At 36.1% G+C, this 19,717-nt stretch overlaps 2 protein-coding genes and 1 long non-coding RNA gene across 6 annotated transcripts in view; 1 reads left to right on the forward strand and 2 right to left on the reverse strand.

Annotated features, from left to right (window-relative positions):
* The window catches only part of LOC138331867 (uncharacterized), a 12,766-nt gene extending 10,611 nt beyond the window's left edge, over nt 1-2,155 (forward strand). Inside the window, exon 3 of the long non-coding RNA XR_011209736.1 lies at nt 76-2,155. This is a non-coding gene — a long non-coding RNA (uncharacterized lncRNA). The remainder of the gene's footprint in view (nt 1-75) is intronic.
* Nucleotides 1-7,881, reverse strand: part of LOC138331865 (ketosamine-3-kinase-like) — a 10,135-nt gene extending 2,254 nt beyond the window's left edge. For 2 of the 3 annotated variants that reach the window (XR_011209735.1, XM_069279693.1), the window contains exons 1-8: nt 7,641-7,787; nt 6,456-6,638; nt 5,727-5,810; nt 5,510-5,610; nt 5,002-5,155; nt 4,484-4,534; nt 3,590-3,731; nt 2,150-2,324 (exon numbers count right to left, since the gene is read on the reverse strand). Coding sequence is in view for 2 of the 3 variants with exons in the window: in XM_069279693.1 (XP_069135794.1) it covers nt 2,150-2,324; nt 3,590-3,731; nt 4,484-4,534; nt 5,002-5,155; nt 5,510-5,610; nt 5,727-5,810; nt 6,456-6,638; nt 7,641-7,760 (1,010 nt within the window). In the remaining variant the exon portion in view is untranslated. The other variant, XM_069279694.1, reaches the window with a different exon arrangement.
* Nucleotides 7,882-13,186: 5,305 nt separating this feature from the next.
* On the reverse strand, nt 13,187-18,745 carry LOC138331864 (zinc finger protein 554-like). Of its 2 annotated transcripts, XM_069279691.1 has the most exons (3): nt 18,662-18,732; nt 18,135-18,304; nt 13,187-16,230 (listed from the first exon to the last, which is right to left on the reverse strand). In XM_069279691.1, exon 3 carries the CDS (start codon nt 15,704-15,706, stop codon nt 14,339-14,341), a length of 1,368 nt encoding a protein of 455 aa, XP_069135792.1. In that variant the 5' UTR covers nt 15,707-16,230; nt 18,135-18,304; nt 18,662-18,732; the 3' UTR covers nt 13,187-14,338. The 2 variants fall into 2 exon arrangements, with proteins under 2 accessions (XP_069135792.1, XP_069135793.1); XM_069279692.1 differs by lacking the exon at nt 18,135-18,304 and having other exon boundaries at nt 18,662-18,745.
* Nucleotides 18,746-19,717: the final 972 nt, after the last annotated feature.

Below are 19,717 nucleotides of genomic sequence, written 5' to 3' on the forward strand. Positions count from 1 at the left end.
AGTACATCTATCTGCGAATACAGTCTTATATTTGTAAACTTCTAATTTTCATTTAAGTAATTTATTTGATTCCAGGAAGATGAAACCATGAGACATATCTCTTCTTGTGACTCTATTGTGATAACGTCTCGATCGAGTGTCCAACGACAGAGAGACAAGTGTGATTACTATATAGGCGAGCAGTATAACTAGACTGACGTGCATTTATAATATTGCATATGGGACCAGCGTGATATTCTGAAGAAAAAACGAGTAAATAGCAATTCAATGAGATGGTCGTGGTCTATAGAGATAGAGGCAGTAGGTACCAGGCTTATGAGCAGGATAGTGAAAGGAACTGATGGCACCAGGAAGTACAATAGTTTGACAGTTCAATGTGAGTGATATTGGAACAGGTAACTGCAGATGGATTATTCAGAACTACAAGGTATAATCTGAGATGATTTGGACACAATAGATGAAAAATGCGATAAAGATATCAATGATTGTTATGAGAAAAATTTGGTTATAAAGTATGTACTCCAGCAATGTTAGCAAAATAGCACGATGAGACACTTTTGAAACATCACCTCGTGCCCACAGGTACTTAGCTGGCTGACAAAAACATATGCTTATGAGTATATATAAGACATATGTATATTTTTGTCAGCGAGCTAGGTACCTGTGGTCGTGCATCAACGATGTCAACGTTGCCAACGTCGCACATTTAATATCAGTTATTATATTAGTGATTTAATATGATGAGATATAAAAGTGTTTAATCGTTTATCGATTCTTCTGATGTAAATCAAAGATCTGAGGAATAAGCTACCCGTCATCTATGGTCGCACACAGAACATTCATTTTTGTTTTTTTAATTTTGCTCTGACAAAAATGTATTTCAGAGTGAATATAACGACAGTCAAAATTACACCAAGAGTGTCGAGAAGACCATCGGACATCTCAAGTCTATTATTAATATCGTAATATTTGTTTTTTTTTTATCTCTCACCACAACAGAAAAACAAAATTACAACTGCCAGTTTTTTCAATTGTAAATTTAACATCTGGTAAAGTTAGCTTATCAGCCAGAAAAGAGATACATTTGGGTGGGTATGGATGAAAGTTAGCATGAAGATAATATGGCCATCATCATATCCAGGGAGGTCAATCACAAGGCGAACATTGGGAAGGGTATGGACCAAAGTTAGAATGAAGATAATATGGCCACCATCATATCCAGGGAGGTCGATCGTACGGCGTACGTTGGGAAGGTAATGGATGAAAGTTACGATGAAGATAATATGGCCATCATCATATCCAGGGAGGTCGATCACAAGGCGTACGTTGGGAAAGGTATGGACCAAAGTTAGAATGAAGATAATATGGCCACCATCATATCCAGGGAGGTCGATCGTACGGCGTACATTGGGAAGGTAATGGATGAAAGTTACGATGAAGATAATATGGCCATCATCATATCCAGGGAGGTCGATCACAAGGCGTACGTTGGGAAAGGTATGGGTCAAAAGTTAGAATGAAGATAATATGGTCATCAACATATCCACGAAGGTCGATCACAAGGCGTACATTGGGAAGGGTGTGGGTCAAAATTAGAATGAAGATAAAATGGCCACCATCATTTCTAGGGAGGTCGGTCACTAGGCGTATATTAGGAAGGGTATGGATGAAAGTTAGAATGAAGGTAACATGACCACAATCATACCCAGGGAGATCGATTACAAGGCGTACATTGGGAAGGGTATGGGTCAAAGTTAGAATGAAGATAATATGGCCACAACCAAATCCAAGGAGGTCGATCGCAAGGCTCGGTACACATTTGTCAAAATCCTAGGGATGCAACAGCTGAGATGAAGGTGAGCCAGAATCAATGAAGGATTTTATTGTAAGCTATGTAATTGTCTTACAAATAACAACAATATTCCAATAAAGTCCACACACCAAATGATAGAGTGATGAATAGTACCAGATGGAAGTAAGCCAGAATTAATGAAAGATTTTATTAGGTGTATGATATTTATATCAAGTATCAAAATATATTGGCAATGTATACGTAGTACACACGCCAAAACGCAAGATGTGATGAACATCAGTATTTGAATCATAATTGAAGTTGCATCGTACATGTGTTGTCACATAATAAACATACCAGTGGTTTAAGTAGTGGAATAATTTGTAGAGATCTAGTCTATCTGAGTATCCAGGCTGTTTAGGTAATAATTTGAAATAGGACTGGAAAAATCGATCGCTGAAGCCACCAAACATTTGTGCTATGGCTAGATCATATTCTGAGTGTCCATAGAAACTTGCAGGATCAAATACAACTGCAACGAAACAAACAACTTTTTATATTTCTACAAAATATTGTTCATAGCAAACGATTATGTCATTAAAGTGTATACTAAGCAGGTATTACCGTTAATTGGGATATTTTGGATGTGGTCATAGTTTGGCCTATGTGGCGTTTGACTTAAAAGCGCCAGAGATTATTAATACACTAAGACTATTATTTAATAGTTGGTATATACCGATCACTAGATATATAGCTACATTTTATTAACTACTTGATATGTGAACACACCCTTTCAGTAAATTTCTCTGTAGCGGGATTGGTCAATCATTGGTGACCAGGAAACTTTGTTGGAAAGCATCCGGCTTGTGCTCGGATGTTCTGGATTCGAATCCAGGTCTGGCTTCTACATTTTCTCTTCACGTGTTACAACTCTACTTTTGAGGTATGTTCTGTCAAGTGAGCTTCTGGTAACTCTTACATTGTGCAAACATGTACTTCAGTGTCATTTCTATTGATGAGCAATAATTTTTATATTTCAAAGAGTTTTCTTTGTATCAATATTACTTCAAAAATCACCAAGTCAGTTTTTTATTGTTGTGGGATCTAGACAAAATGGGTTGCTGCGTTGTGGAATACAAATAAACCTTTAAATTTATGATCATCCGTTGATATAAAAATAGACGCCAAAATATCCCAACTTACGGCACTTCATTCAACACGGCCAATTACTATTATCATTATCAACGCATGTCCTATCATTAAATATTTCTACATGGTCTTAAGAGTTCCTTGCCTTATTTTTAATTTCGTCAAAAGAGATCTGCAAGAAAGTTTTGCTGACTATGCCATCAACAGCCATGAATAAAGAAGTATAGCCTTCACTATATATGATGTAAAAGGGAAATAAAAATCATGATGACTGCTTTAGATTGATATATGTTGAAAGCATTGTGATATTTGTAACACATATAAATTACCAAATTCATAGAGCTACATCACTAACACATTCAGCTAATCGAGATATGTGGGACATCAAAATTTAACATACGGCTAAATTAGACTGACAATGGGCAAACTTAGGGGATAAGATATACTTTTAAAAGTATGTCTTCATTGTTTATTTAAATGAAATATTGTAATATTAGAAGCAAATATTATCAATGCTTTACCAAGGGATAAAACTAAAAAACATCCCATTCAGGAGAGAATCAGACATTTCCAAATATTTTAGAACTATTCTTCTAACTGTAAATATAATTTAGAAACATTTTTTTGTTCAACATGAGAACTCCTTACCTGGACAGATGTCCAATTCCCCAGCATTTCCACCCCATAGGTCCCCATGCATTAAAGCAGGCTGAATAGTTATCCCCTCAAAGAAGTCTGACAATTTTAACTGAAGTTTTGACCACAGCTCTCTAGCTTGTTTATCATTGTACTAAAAATACAAATCAGACAACAGTTATCATGAATCTACTATATTGTAATCTGCAATATCGAAGAAAAATGACAAAGTATCAATTACCACCTACACTGTAAACCATTTTATTCAATATAAATTCGTGATCAAAGGCTCCTAACTAATAATTATGCATTCATATATACCTTTTATACAAATATTTGCGGCACATTTTTGAATTTGCAGAACTTTGCATCTTACAAAAATCATTTAAAGTCGTTTACAGTCACTATCTAATCCTTATTTTCTATTTGTCTATATATTAAAAGCATTTGCTTAAAAAAATGTAACTCAATTTGTGTTTGACTACTACATGTATTGAAGATGTTATTCAGTTAAGCTAATTTAGTATTTTGTTAAGTATTACTATTTGACTTTTGCATCCTTAAATAACCGTGGTTTTTAATATGACAAATCTAAACAAACCAGGTCTTCAGTTGTAGTGAACCAATGCACTAATTTATATGTTAAAAAATAATCTTATACTAAAATTTGATCACAGCAAAACAAGTATGTTTAATATACTATATGCATGAAATGTAAGTGTACTTAAAGTTGTACATTTAAAATTAGCGCTCCACGAGGTATCAAATTAGCGCTGTACTTAAATTAGCATAATGATGTGAGGGCACAAGATGCTAAAATCAGTAGGGGTACATTAATATATATTACAATTATATTTAATAAATGATTTTTTTTCATTCATCAGTTTCCTTTATTTTCTCTCTTACCTCTTTTTCTATCTTTTTTAACTGGAAATCTAGTTTGTTGGCATAGAAGGACTGTAATGAAAGTGTTATTGTTTTATTACATGTTTGCACTTATAACTTAGCAAAGGCCAGGTTTTAAAATTACAATCATGTTCATAACAAAGATTCAAAGGAAGGATATGCTCCATCAGCTGAGTACATTTTGTAGCACTATGTACAATGTCAAATAGACACAATTCTTTTACACAATAACATGTATTTAGATATTCTTTTTGCATATGTGTGTTAAATAAATTGTTGTGATATAAATCATTTTTCAATATTAATTTCTATTTCATGAAAATAAATAATTTTGAAACTAATGTCAACGATTTTGATGACTTCTGTGTTTACATCAGTTTATGCTATAGCACTAGTACAATACTAACTTGTACCGGAGAACTTGTTTGATTCAAACATTTAGATAACTCAAAATTTTATCACACCCCTTTGATTGAGTTCCAATTAAGAGAATTCACATATATATATTATATACTTACCACCCAGGACTTGTCCCATGTGTTCTCCTGGGGGAGGTATCCACAACATGTTGTTACATCAAAACCAAACTCTGACACGTACTGACAGTGACCACCTACATAACCCTCCATCTTCTCCGATTTCTTCTCAGCCTCAGAGTTAGACAGATGGAGTCTGGAAATAAATCAAAGGTAAGGAGCTTGTGATATTGATTTAAAAGACATAATGGTCACACAAAATCACAATAACAGAAGGAACAATAACAACATAAAAAAACAGTTAAGTTATGAAAATATTTTAATTCTCCAAGGTCCTAATGTGAATGATGGGCATCAGAGTAAATGTAAACAAATAACTACTTTTATTACATTGATAATCTGGAACATCGGAAAAACTTATGTTTGATAAATGTTAAACAAATTACAAAGAAAAAGGAATGTTAATAAATATATTGATATACTCAAGATCAACAGTAAATTAGTCTCTATGGGAACATGTTGTAACAAAGGGAGATAAGTCATTAATTACCGAGCGAGACATTCTCCTAATTCACCAGCCTTATGTGACAGGTTTTTGATGTCTAAATACTCCATGGCCAGCATTGCCCCACCACTGGGGTTGTCCATCACCTGTACCCCAAAAATGTCAAATTTTAGCTGTGGTTACATTGAATCCAAAATAATTATATTTTACATTATAACATATTCACCTTGATCATATCGGAATGAAGTAGATCAGACCTTACCTTTATTGGTTTAGGTACTCGGATGACTCCTGTGTCATGTATAGCTTGTAGACTAGCTAGCTCTCCATCAAACATCAGTCTGGCCTGTGTGATAAAAAGAAACAATGACTGTCACTGAGATATCTGGTTCCGCATCAAACATCAGTCTGGCCTGTATGATAAAAAGAAACAATGACTGAGATATCTAGTTCCCCATCAAACATCAGTCTGGCCTGTGTGATAAAAAGAAACAATGACTGAGATATCTAGTTCCCCATCAAACATCAGTCTGGCCTGTGTGATAAAAAGAAACAATGACTGAGATATCTAGTTCCCCATCAAACATCAGTCTGGCCTGTGTGATAAAAAGAAACAATGACTGAGATATCTAGTTCCCCATCAAACATCAGTCTGGCCTGTGTGATAAAAAGAAACAATGACTGAGATATCTAGTTCCCCATCAAACATCAGTCTGGCCTGTGTGATATAGATAGACACAACAACTGAAGTATCTGTCTATTAGGTACTGTATTTTCCCTAATAAGAGTGCCAGGTCTGGATGATTATAAAAAAGTGCCATTTTGTTTTAGACCGTTTTTAGAATTTTTTTCTATATTGTTCAGTTAACATGTGAAAATTTGTTCCATGCAATACATTTAATTTACTATCATACAGCTGTTCTACAGATTGTCAGAGCGACCTGATTGTCGGCAATTGACCTGATCCAGAATCATAACATAATAAACAAACCTCAGACCCGCTGTTTGTTTTGACATAGATTTTCCGACCATCCCCTGTCTTGTATGCCACACCCTGGTTGATACAGCCACCCCCGGCAGCTCCTAAATTTGTCAGATCAGGAAGTCCCAGTTCCTCACGGACAACTCTGTCCATGTCATTGCCGGACATCACAGCACAACTCAGACTAGCAGCCTGCATAAACAAAGGGATCAGTGGCTATGTATATCATTCAAACAAGTTGGGGTCAAGGAAGTAATATCAAAAGGATTTTCCAGATGACACAGGATCCCCTCAAATGTAAGTCTGTAAGGATACGAATTACTTCAAATGGTAAATATGGGAAAAAAAAGAAGTAATTCCAACCATGTGGAAAAAAAAAACAATTGTCAAATTTTCGAGGTGATCTGCCCCTTTATCAATACACACAAAATATGAGACAAGTTCAAACATTTGATATGTCATAAGTCCTAATACTCTTTGGAGTTTTATGGCAGCGATGTCTATGGTATCAGAGGTGGTAATGTTGTCTTGCGACACTTAATTAAATGTACATTTTTGTACATGTATGTGGCCAGTCTTGGGTTCGAAAGTTCATGTAACCGTGCCAAGATTTCCAAACATCAGTCCTAAGTCTTACTGATTACGCTACAATAAAACCTTAATTAAATTATACCTGGACAGAGACAAATTTAAATGATCGACCTAGTTGATTAGTCAGACTTCATGAAAACAAATCTTTAGATACATAATATATAATCTCTTATGAGAATGGCACAATGTACATAAAATACATGTAGATATAAGGTCGTGTATAATTATGGAGTGAAAGGGAAAGGAATTTATATAAACTTTAAGCTTGTTTTCCGTTCCCGAAATGTGTTTATTTACTGTACTATTATATGTATCATTATATGAATAAATATTGTTTAAACTATATTTTTATTAATTATGGAGTGATTATTTCCTGGAGTACGTTGACCATTCAAGAACTGATAAGTACATGCATAGACATTTTAAAACTGCCTTTTTCATAATACCAAAGTGACAAATTTAAACACAGACAACTAAAACTACCCATGGGCATGACAATGGCCCAGTAGTAATCCAATAATATTAGATCTCGATATTGAGAAACTTCTGATGTGCAATACCGAGACACGACGTAATGATCAAAAGTGTCTCGTCGTGCTATACCTCTAACATTGTTGGTGTAGGCCCAGTAGCAGTACAGCAGAAGTACATTGTAATATTGCACATTTTTAGACATGACATCCATATCTTAACCAAAGGTACGATATAAAAGGACAAAAGCATGCTCCTAAACCCCCTGAAATGCAGTTACGTAGACGACATACTGGTTTATGAGTTAATGTACACACATCCTGCAGCTGTCATCTGGTTAGTGAAAATGAAAGTAGGAAATCAAGCGTTTTATTGACCCTGCTATATTTTGCGATTTATTGTACGCTGTGCCCAAACTCAGTCCAGTAACTGCTGACTATATACATGTAATACATAACCATACAAAAATGTACAAAATACATTATCAGGTTGTAATTCTAGAGCAAAATTCATAAAAATGAAACGCACTATGATATCCTTCCATGTACATGTAGCATGTTTTGTATTTCAAATATATGTACACCCCCACACACACTTTTTGTCTGTGGGCCAATTGGACACAGCTAGGGATCTGAGAATTAGTTACAGATTATATAATCATTTTAGAGGTCTATATAAAAAAACAATAAAAGTCATATTCTTCATGGTATATATACGAGAAGGGTGGAAACTCACAGACTCCAAATTTCTAACCTGCCTAACTTTAGCAGCTATAAAAACACATTTCTAGTACATCGTCATAAAAACGGTTACTACCGTTGGAAAGAGCGATAATTTTCCTTTCGAAATCATCCTACATGCTATGAAAAGTCCACATTTGTATATATTTGAATAGTAACGGCGAAATCCATATATAGATGAACGTCCCGAATAGATAGACTTTTATAACCGTCCAATGAGATTGCAGCCGAAGCCTCGAGCTCGCTCATGCCTATTATATCGGACACACCACCAAATTTTAATTAGCTGACGTTCAATGTGTTTGTCATAATGGGAATTTTATCGTCTTAATGACGACGTACATTTTGTGTAGCATCCTCGATACTCCAGGGCTTCCGATCACTTACGATCTCTACACCCCTGGACTATCTCATAGTAAAACTGGAGGCAACAGAATAGAACAGGTAACTTAGTCATTTGATGTTCATCAAAAGAGCCGTTTTTAACGGTACTGTGGTTGAATCTGTGGCTTTGATGTTAGGCGTCGCTCTCTCTGTAGTCTTCAAATGAAATATTTGCTAGCCCGTGATTGGTCAAATGTTTTCCGCTGAGCTGCCTTCAATTTCACTGTGAGATAGTCCAGGGGTGTAGAGATCGTAAGTGATCGGAAGCCCTGGAGTATCGAGGATGTTTGTGTAGATATGTAGGATGATTTTGAAAGGAAAATTATCGCTCTTCCCAACGGTAGTAACCGTTTTTCATGACGATGTACTAGAAATGTGTTTTTATAGTCGCTAAAAGTAGGCAGGTTTGACATTTTGAGTCCGTGAGTTTCCACCCTTCTCGAATATAGTACCATCGAGGACGTATATGACTTATAAATCCTTGAGTACCATGTAGAATAAGAATTTTATCGTGTTTTTTTTATCTAGACCTCTTAAACGTCTAAAAATGGTCTCGGGGCACTCTGGTTGGTCCATGATTTTATAATCTATAACTAATTCTCAGATCCCTGTGCTATTGGAATAGTATACCAGCTGATTGTATGGGTTTGTGTCAGTGAGTAGTAATTATTACATGAATGTAGTAGTTATTACATGAATGCAAAGACTCTGTTAACTTACAAATAAATTCTACAGATTTATAACATTATTGACTACATTGTATCAGAAACATATATTAGATGTATATTCTGATTATGTTTCTGATCGTATTTTTTTTAAATAATCTTTATTTATTTTTTATTTTTTTGCCAAACATATCAGGCACAAAAAAGTCGAACAATATAGTCAGGTTTAGCGAACTGTGTTGGCATATGTGATTGGTCAGATTTATTCTCCTGAACTGCCTTCAGTTTTACTATGAGATAGTCCAGGGGTGGATATAACGTCAGTGATAGTAACCTCTGGAGTATTGAGGATGCTCTTAAATCTAGTGATATTTTTAAGGTTATAAAATCCCTTCTTTGGTGAAGTTAAACAAACGTTCATGCACCACGAGGCTTGCTATATATGATAGATGTTCCAATAGATAATACTATCGGCACCTAATTGTTCAGCTGTGTAGACGTTTTGGCAAACTATGTGAAAAATGTATGTTTCAGGAGAACAGTGCACTGCACGTGAGTTCGGGACAAAATCACCTAGTAACCACCTTAAAAAAATAATGCTTACTAATGCCTAATGTCTAACATCAGGTATTCCTATCAATTGTTTGACCAAATTTGGCTTTATTAAGGGCGAGTCTACATGTATACATGTTGTCATGTAAACCCATTTTAAAACTTGAAATGTACTGCTTTAATGCAAATGATGATATTGTAAATTACATCATGCAAATATGGGCATTGACGTATATAAAGGTGGTTAACTACATTGCTATGCCAATGCACTCATATGTCAGTTGTATCTAAAAGAAAGATCATAAACCCATGCATTTCCTTGACATGTATGTTGCAAACTTAAGCTTCTAGAGCACTTTGTCACCAGCGACATTATCAGTATTCCTGAGCTTTGCGGAAAGGTATAACATCCTCTATCAGACTACAGAAGCGATCCCTGCGCGACGCCACTGTTATAATTCATTGAGGACATCACCAGAGCTCAACTCGATTTGTTCTCTTCTAAGAAGAGAAGTCTTCTCAGAGAATCTTCCAGCCTATAGACGGAAGAGCTTCCAGAAGTAAAAGAGATGAAAATCGAATGAACAGAAGTTATATTCTAGAAGAAGAGGACAAATCCAGTAAGGCTCAGGAACACGACAGACAGACAGATGTTCTTCTTGTCATTGAATTTGACTTTTTAAAAGCCCTGGATTTTAAGGTCTTATAATTCAACCGAGTACAGTCTGTTGTAGTTGATGGGAAAAAAACATCGGATCCTGTGGATGTATCTTTCAGAACGCCTCGGGTTTTAGTGATAAGACCCAGTCTGATCCTCCTGACGACACCATTGTATACCTCAACATGATTCTGGTTTATGAGTCACATGCTGTCAACAATACGATATCATCCTATACGGTGGTTTCGAGATACCATAACGATGTCGGTTAAGTACAATGTACCGTCGATTACTAGTAATCCTTACCTTCCGGTGCTGGTGATATCTTTTTACGTAATTTTTGTGACGTCCTAATCACCGGAAGATGGAGCGAATCGATGGTGCATTACCCGCATGATATGCGTCGTTTTGCTGTCTCGAAACCCCCGTATAAGTTGAACGGCTTCGGTCTTTGCTTAGAAGGTGCTTTGGAATTAGGCAGTGGTTTAGAAGCAATGTTTTTAAAATTCAGGACAAGACCACAATTTCCTCTGACATTATTTACAGACTATTTCATAATTATAACGTTAATTAAGACAGTTGAGAACTCGAGATTGCGAAGAGACATCAGATACAATGTACGGTGTGCAAATGGCGGCATCTCGGGAGTCAAGTCAAATTAAGCAGACAGTACAAGAGGCAGAATCACAATTAGACTTACAGTGTAACAATAGATCCCAGAAGGATCTTGGCGCCCGCCATTGAATGATCTATGTAAGTCCAAGGGAAAAAGTGTTGTTTTTTTCTCTTTTTCTTCTTCTTTTTTTCTTCCATTAATGTCAAAATCCAAGATAAGCACCAAGGGGAACCTACATATGACATGAGTATTTGAGAGAGGTCTGGGCCTTCAGTACTTTGTGAAAAATAACGAGAGAAAAATTAAATTGTAAAAAGAATTTGCTATAAAGATTGCTCTCTCTGCCATCTTGTTATCCTTTCGGTCCCAAAAAGTGACATGCACAATCGGGCACAAAGGCGAATCTATCCATGAAAGAAAGGCTCCTTCAGTACTTATTGGGAAATATTGATAAAAGTTGCTTTTAAAACGGAGGGATGACACAGCATAAAGAAATGCGATTTTGAATTAATTCAATATCATGATGGACCCATAATCATTTGGACTAAAACATGCATGGCGGATTCTCATTTTTTTTTCAAGAGTCAAAACTATGGTGACATTGCAGTATTGTAGTGAGCATGAAGGCAAAACTCCGCCGTAGCCAGTCCTAAGTCCGTGTTGAAAACGGATCCCGGAGGTCTCGGGAACAGGTTATAAGCTAAACCTAACCACAACAAAAGTCATCATAGATATTACTCCAGGGGTTCCGATCACAGGAAGATGACCCCCCCCCCCCCCCTCGCGCTCCGCAGGAGATACTTGATTTTTTCATGTATCATTACATATAATCCTTGTACACATCAATTCTATATAGAAAGTGGCGTCGCTAACAGGAAATTAATGAATACAGCGTGGGAATTGGGGGGGGGGGGGTCCGCGGTATCCCCTGGAAAAATATTACGATTTAGAATTTTGATGATTTTGCGAGCTCCGAAGGCGCGAGATTTTGGTGTTTGGGGGGTGCGGGGGTCTATCCCCGGAAAAAAATTGTACGATTTTGAATGGAAGAGATGAGTTTTACAATGCATTTTGTTGAATTTACGAGCGCCACAGGTACGTGATTTTGGTGTGGGGGGGGGGGGGGGGGGGGGGGGGGTCCGGGGGTCTCCCCCGGAAAAAATTACGATTTAGAATAGCTGAGATTAGTTAAACGATGTATTTTGATGAATTTGGGAGCGCTGAAGGCGCAAATTTTTGTTGTTTGGTGGTCCGTGGATCTCCCCCGAGAAATTACGATTTTAAATGGCTGAGATTAGTTTTATAATGTATTTTGAAGATTTTAAAGCGTTCTTAACAAGAAAATTTTCGATTTAAAGTTACCTGCATTTAGAAATGATAATTGTGAGTGTCGTCATACCATTATGCAACTGAACATACCGGATTCACACCATCGGCAAATTGTTGTGTAACTCAAAATAATAATGAATTGATTGTCTTGCTAAGACATATAAACAAATTAATCTTTTAAGAAGCATTTTTTGAAATAGTATAATCCCTTGATGGACATTTTTAGTCTAGTTCTTGTGTATTGAAATTTCATTATCAAAGATTTGAATATTACGTGCTTTAATTTTTTAGGAAACGCGGCGCGCAGCGGAAAATTTTATAAAACAGAATTTGGCAGCCGGTTTAACTGTATACATGTGGTGTGCTCCTTAACTAATCATATTGGCGATAAGAAGTAGCAGACATTTATAAATCTGTCTTTGCAGATACCATGGTATCTGACCAAGTCGAGAGTCACCGATTACAGTGGATTACATTATGAAGAGGACATGTTGGGTCTGAGCCATTCTGTTGTGAAAGGTTACCAAAGTTCAAACAGTGTTACTTGTAAGTTAAACTGGGTCAAACTCAAACACTAGCATACTCAAATCTTTGTCCTCTCCATGTATCAATATATATTGCACAATGACTGCAAGCTTAAACAGTATGTTTGGTAGGACTGACCATAATGATTGACCATTTGACCTTCACCTTCCTTCATTCAAGGGGATTAAAATTAACCTTTTATAAGGTAAAATATTATAAATCTCAAGATTTTAAACAAATTTTGACATATTTATTATTTTTAATCTCGGGTGCATTATTATTATTTTTCTTCAGTAATTAGAAGAGCCCATCTGCTTGCAGAAAATATCTAAAGTCTCGCCAACAGAACTCTTACCACCAATAAGAAATATAGAAGCTTAGCTATATCTGATTCTGTGTTCCAAAGCTGGTCATCATCAGATGTTATAATTACAGTAAAACCGCTTTAACTTGAACTACAGGGGACCTGGTTCATAGTTGTGCATAATCAGAGGTTGGGCATCGACAGTCATTGACTATTATCTAAAATTATGACAAATTATCCATTTCAATGACATTTGAACATTTGGTTTTATAGCATTTTGATTATTTTTAAAAGTGATTTTCAATCGTTGTGAAAATAATATTGGATAAAAATTGATGAAATGCACATTAAAATGCTTACATGTAAGATAACAAATCCAAATAGGGTCAACCACCTGTTTGACAAATAGATGGTTTAAAGATGCTCCACCGCTGGCGAATGGTATTTTTTCACTATCAAAAATAGAAGCAGATGATTAAGTATTTTTCTTCAGTTACAAAAGTTACAAACTTTACACCATTTCCACCTTTGAAAAGTTTGAGCTTCTAATATTACTTAAAGTTAAAAATATAAAAAATAATTAATTGCATCTCGAAAAGATTCCATGTCACTATATCCTATATGGAATGAAGTACTGATTGTGCATGCACCAAAAGTAAAATAAATCATTTTATATTATTTTTTTGAGTTAACTAGACATATGTATACACGATTAAACACCAATTATTGTTCAAATGATGAATATCATTTATGCTCCGTCGGCGGTGGAACATCTTTAAATACTATGACTTTGAAGGAAAGGGAATATATTTCTATTCGAGGAATAAGGGGCATTCAATGAATAACTGTTTGAGCTTTTCAGGGTTTTGTTACACGAGATTACACGGGATCAGTTGGATGAATGGAGGGTATTTGAAGAATGCTAGTTCGAGTTAGAGGGGTTATTCTGTACACATATACACTTCTTGAATTTATCTTGTGAGCTCTTTCACCCATCCATGGGCTCTTCTAATCATAATATATATACTTCTAATACATACTAAACTAATGTTTAGTATTATTTTCTCACAATAGAACTACATTCATGAGGTGAGTCTCTTTCACAATCTATGTCCATATCCTGAGACATTTCTGTCTCGGAGACAGGATTATCATGATCAGAATCTATTTCTTGCATTGGAACAAACACCAAACTTGCAACGTCTTCCTTGATTTCTGTTTCGTGAGTCTTTCGATGTCTTTTCAAAGAGCTTTGCTGATTAAACTTTTTACCACAAGATTCTATGTCACATTCGTAGGGCTTCTCCCCTGTATGAATACCACTGTGTCTCCTTAATGTACACAACTGACTGAAAGATTTGCCACAGACCTCACATTTATAGGGCTTCTCCCCCGTATGTGTCCTCAGATGTCTGTTGAGGTCGGACGACTGACAAAACCTTCTGCTACAGATTTCACAGCTAAAGGGCTTCTCTCCTGTATGCGTCATTAGATGAGTCTTCAACGCATTATAGCGACTAAATTTGTTTCCACAGATTTCACACTCATGTGGCATCTCTCCAGTGTGTATCATACGATGCTTGTCCAGACCTCTACTGCGAGTAAACCTCTGTCCGCAGACATCACACTCAAATGGCTTCTCACCGGTGTGTTTCATGAGATGAACCTTTAGTGTACCACACTGAATAAACCTGCTGCCACAAATTTTACATTCATATGGTTTCTCCCCTGTATGTATCATGAGGTGTTTCTTCAGACTGTTACACAGAGTGAACCTGTTACCACAAATATTACACTGGTATGGTTTATCTCCCTTGTTTTTCTTTTTGGACTGGTCCAACTTACAAGACCCAATTAAAAGTTTACTATTGTATTCCTCCGTAGTTTTTTTTCCTCCCCTATATTCCGTCACCTGCTGAATATAATAGCCAGTATCAGCAACCAGTTCACCACTACCACCTTCATTACAAGGACTTCCAGTCATTCGTGCCATTGCATATCTATGTATGTCAGTGTCAAGGGTATCAAGTTTGTCACAATCATTATCCAGTCCGTCCTCATCACTTTTCTTCTCCATTTGTGTTGTCATGTGTTGATCAAGACCAGGTTCTGTTTGGCCTTGTTCACCTGTATTGCTCATGTACATTTCTTCACCAGAGTGTACTGCGACAGAGGTACCGATAGGCAGGCCAAGCTTGTCTGGCTTACGTAAGAAGATCATTCCACTAGCATCATCTGCATATTGTCTCTGCTCCACATATGTTGCTAGATACTTTTTTGGATCGTTTGATGTGTTTCTATATATTTCCCGATCAGTACACATTTTGTCTTCAGACGCAGGTAAGTTAAGTCTGTGACAGTTATTGTTCCTGTTAGGTTCCTCTCCCGAGTTCATCATGGGATTTTGATTACTAAGATCAGACATGATTACCTGATCATCACTCTTAAATCATACCTTTCATCTCCCGTAAAGTAGATTCTTTAAGATTCTATGCTAGTTTGTCTGCCTCATTCAGATATGTATCACAAGAATGCCTATCTATCAGCCATGTATGTACATGTAGTGTCTTCCACTGCTTTATATATGTTCATTAGGGACCAGAGTTCATATCTAATCCCCTTTATCTCTACAGACCCTTTCAACATTACACTCCTCTAGATCTGCTGCATGTGAACACATACGATGACGACATTGTTTTTCCTCCGGCTCTGTAAGTTTTATACAATATATCACTACTGTCATCTCCTTTACATTGGCTTCGACTGACATCATCCATCTAAGTTCAAAACTGCTTGAATCACTATAAAATTATCATTTGATTGATGAATTAGCTACCATGATTATAACTTAAGCTCTGTTGTAGAGGGTTCTTTCACTTCTAGCTCCTTTTACTTGGTTTGTTCTTGTCGCTTCTAACAAAATTGAAGTATCTGGTCATATCTGAATATCTGAAACAGAAAAAAAAAATTGTTATTAGAAGAGTGAAGAACAAATTATAATATACTACAGGGTATATGTACCATTGCACAGAGCTTCATAACTTACGATTAGTTATGAATATTCGTAATTTTTGCATAACTCTTTCAAATACATTTACGAAGGTTGTGACATGTGTACTGGCTGGCGACCAATACTAATTCTCACCAAGTACATGTACTCATTCTTGCCACTGCATGTACCACAGGGGTCTGTGAAATTGTACAATACAGGTAACATATAAAATTTTAGCTTATTTTTTTGTTAACTTACGCTTTCTGAGCAGGTACAAAATGATCCCTATGTGTGCTAGTGGAACACTGTCACAGTGAATCACTCAGACACAGTCTCATCATTTTTATTTCCAATTAGCTCTGACATGGTTATTCTGTCTTTGCTTAATACAGAGTTGCTTCCCTTGAGGGTATGTATCCATTGTGATGTCATTATTTTCCATGCCGTTTTTTCTAAACAGTATGAGCTGACACCTGCATACACATGACATCACATTCAATAACTTTCCAGGTGGACAGATAACTCTGTTATATGCAAATACAGAATCCATGCATATATATATATATCATTTTTGCATAAAAACAACATAACAATTATTAATGATATCTTATCACCCACAAGACATCATTTTTACAATACAGTCTAAACTCGTTATCTCAAAATTGCTTGACTCGAAATAATTTTGAAGTCTATTTTCTTTTTCCTTCTTGGTATATGTATTTTATGATCGGATGACTCGAATTTCGATGACTAGAAACTCCGGTTGAGTCAAAGTCAATTCCTGGTCCCTAGAACGGATTTTCAGTGAAAAAAAATAGTCGCTATCTCGAATTTAATTTCAGTCAAAATTTAGAATTAAAAAAATCAATTACGTAAATATGCAATGCATACAAACAATTGAAATTCCCCTGTGGTTTGTCGTAATGCATGATTGGTTTACCAGCATCACGATCAGTTTACACAGACCTATGGAACATACTACAACAATGACTGCTAATTATGAATTGTTTAATAATCCTTTCAAGTCTGGCTTCCTAATTAGTGTCATTTTACAATTGTGAATCACCTGTACATAGACATGACCTTATAAGTTGGAAAATCACGATAATATGCTGGTCACGGTAATAGACATGTACCCGGCTGTCATAAGATAAGGACCGTTAAAAATTACGTTCTGGTCAAACCTAATGACATTACATTTGTGTCGAATTCCGGAAAAGTTGAATCATTTTCGCTGGTCCGTTGAATTTCGAGATAAAGAGTTTCGACTGTATGTAAAATTGTGGCACATTTTTATTTTCTTTACAAAAGATTGCCATACTTATATTTAACGAAACACATGTAAAGAGGGCATAGCCCTATGTGCCCAAAGGGGCAAAATGTGAAGCACGTCTAAGATTACATATGCATGAAAATATAAGAAAACACAAAATCTTGGAAATCCAATCCCTTACAATGACAGCTTCAGTTTGTGGCCGCTATTTTTTCCTATATGGGGAGGGGAATTATGGGTTATCACCATGGATATGGTGCTTTGAAGGAAGCTCATTGTATAATTGACCCATTCAAGTGCTCTTTTGATCTGACAAATCTTCATCCTGCAGAAGCTCAGTGCTATGGCTCTTTATTTGCAAGCGTTCAATTGATTTAGACCACCTATCAATATGATCAGCTGACCAAAAACGGAATATCTGTCATTGAAAATTACTGAACTTTTATAACATATCAAAGTTATTCTGCTGTATTTAACTATTTAAAAGTTTATCTAAAAACCCCTAACACATACAGAGGTACATCTGCCTATCGTAAAAAATGGCGGAGTTGCCAATCTCTATGTATATATGTTTCTGACTAGATGTACCTGTTCTGTTGCCTCCAGTTTTTCTGTGAGATAGCCATATAACCCAGGGGTGTAGAGGTCGTAAGTGATCGGAACCCTTGGATGATGTGGATGTAGTTTCTTGTTCTGTATAAGTCTGCAGATCTTGTATCATGCCTATCATTGAACTTGTGTTGTATCACTCAGTGTCACTATCATATAAAATATATTTATCATTGACATGTCAGATACGATGCGGTGCTGTACAGTGTCACTATTGCAAAAAAATGCACATGGACTATGTCATGTCTATGAATCAGATGATGGAGATGATGGAGTAGCCCGAGAGACTCTGGCCCTGATACCAAACTTAGACATAATGACAGAGAGATGTGTACGTCAGGGCCAGAGTCTCTTGTGCTGAGTGAATGGTGGAACTGAGCGACAATATCATAATCAAATTGCATAACTCGTTTTCAAACTTTTCCGACACATGCCACATAAACCAATTGAATTATGGATGATCAATCGTTTTGCGTGTCTGATTGACTGGTTATGACTTCACAGACCTAATCTTAAGCTTGATGTCATTTCGTTGTGCAGACAGCCACAGGCTCTCTGAAATAAATACGGAAGTTGGCTTGTATGTGTCTACGCATGTCCCGGAAATTCGTAAAGTTACGCATACAGCAAAAGGGTTCCGACATAAAATTCCGGTTTTTTTCCTGTGATGTATCAAAGACGTCACACTTATTAACACATGGAAAAGATATCATAGTCGTTTCTAAATTGAAGATAATTTTACTTCAATAAAATATAATATGTACAGAAAAATGAAAGTACATTTTTTGTAAAATTTATAAAAACTTTGCTGAACAGCCAGAGTCGAGTTACAAAGTGTCCCAAGACCTTGTAGTTTTCTAGATGTGTCACAAATCTACAAAGTAAATGGAAATTAATTATAATGTTTTGCCATATTTTCGCCCCTAAAAATCGATGTATATACATATGTATTTGGCTATTTTTTGAAAATCATGAAAAAAAAAATCCACATCACTTCATATGTTTTTGTGAGATCTCTTCTGGTTTATTGCTACCGTCCTGGGATAGTAGCTATTATAATCACAGGAATCTGAGAATTAGTTACAGATTACATAATCCTGGACCCACCAGAGTGCCCTGATATCATTTTTAGACGTTTCAAAGGTCTTGATAAAAAACGATAAAAATCATTTTTAAATATTCATGGCACTAATATACAAGAAGGGTGGAAACACACAGACTCAAAATTTCTAACCCGCCTACCTTTAGCGGCTATAAAAACATATTTCTAGTACATCGTCATAAAAACGGTTACGACCGTTGGAAAGAGCGACAATTTTCCATTCAAAATCATACTACACATCTATACAAAGTGTCGTCATTAAGACTATATAAGCCCCATTATGACAAACATCTTGAAAATCATCTAATTAAAATTCATACTGTCTGTGCGGCCGATATAATATGCATGAGCGAGACTTCGGCTGTCATTGGCCGGCTTTAAAAGTTCACTTGGTTGTATATGTTTGATTAGTAATGGCGAAATCCATAGATGTACAACATCCCGAGAAGAGAAACTTTGA

The sequence above is a fragment of the Argopecten irradians genome, chromosome 9, assembly GCF_041381155.1.
Source record: "Argopecten irradians isolate NY chromosome 9, Ai_NY, whole genome shotgun sequence".
Classification (NCBI taxonomy): Eukaryota; Metazoa; Mollusca; class Bivalvia; order Pectinida; family Pectinidae; genus Argopecten; species Argopecten irradians.

Excerpts from the sequence above, each read along its gene's own strand:
- LOC138331864 (XM_069279692.1), bottom strand. The coding sequence starts at position 15,706 with ATGTCTGATCTTAGTAATCAAAATCCCATGATGAACTCGGGAGAGGAA.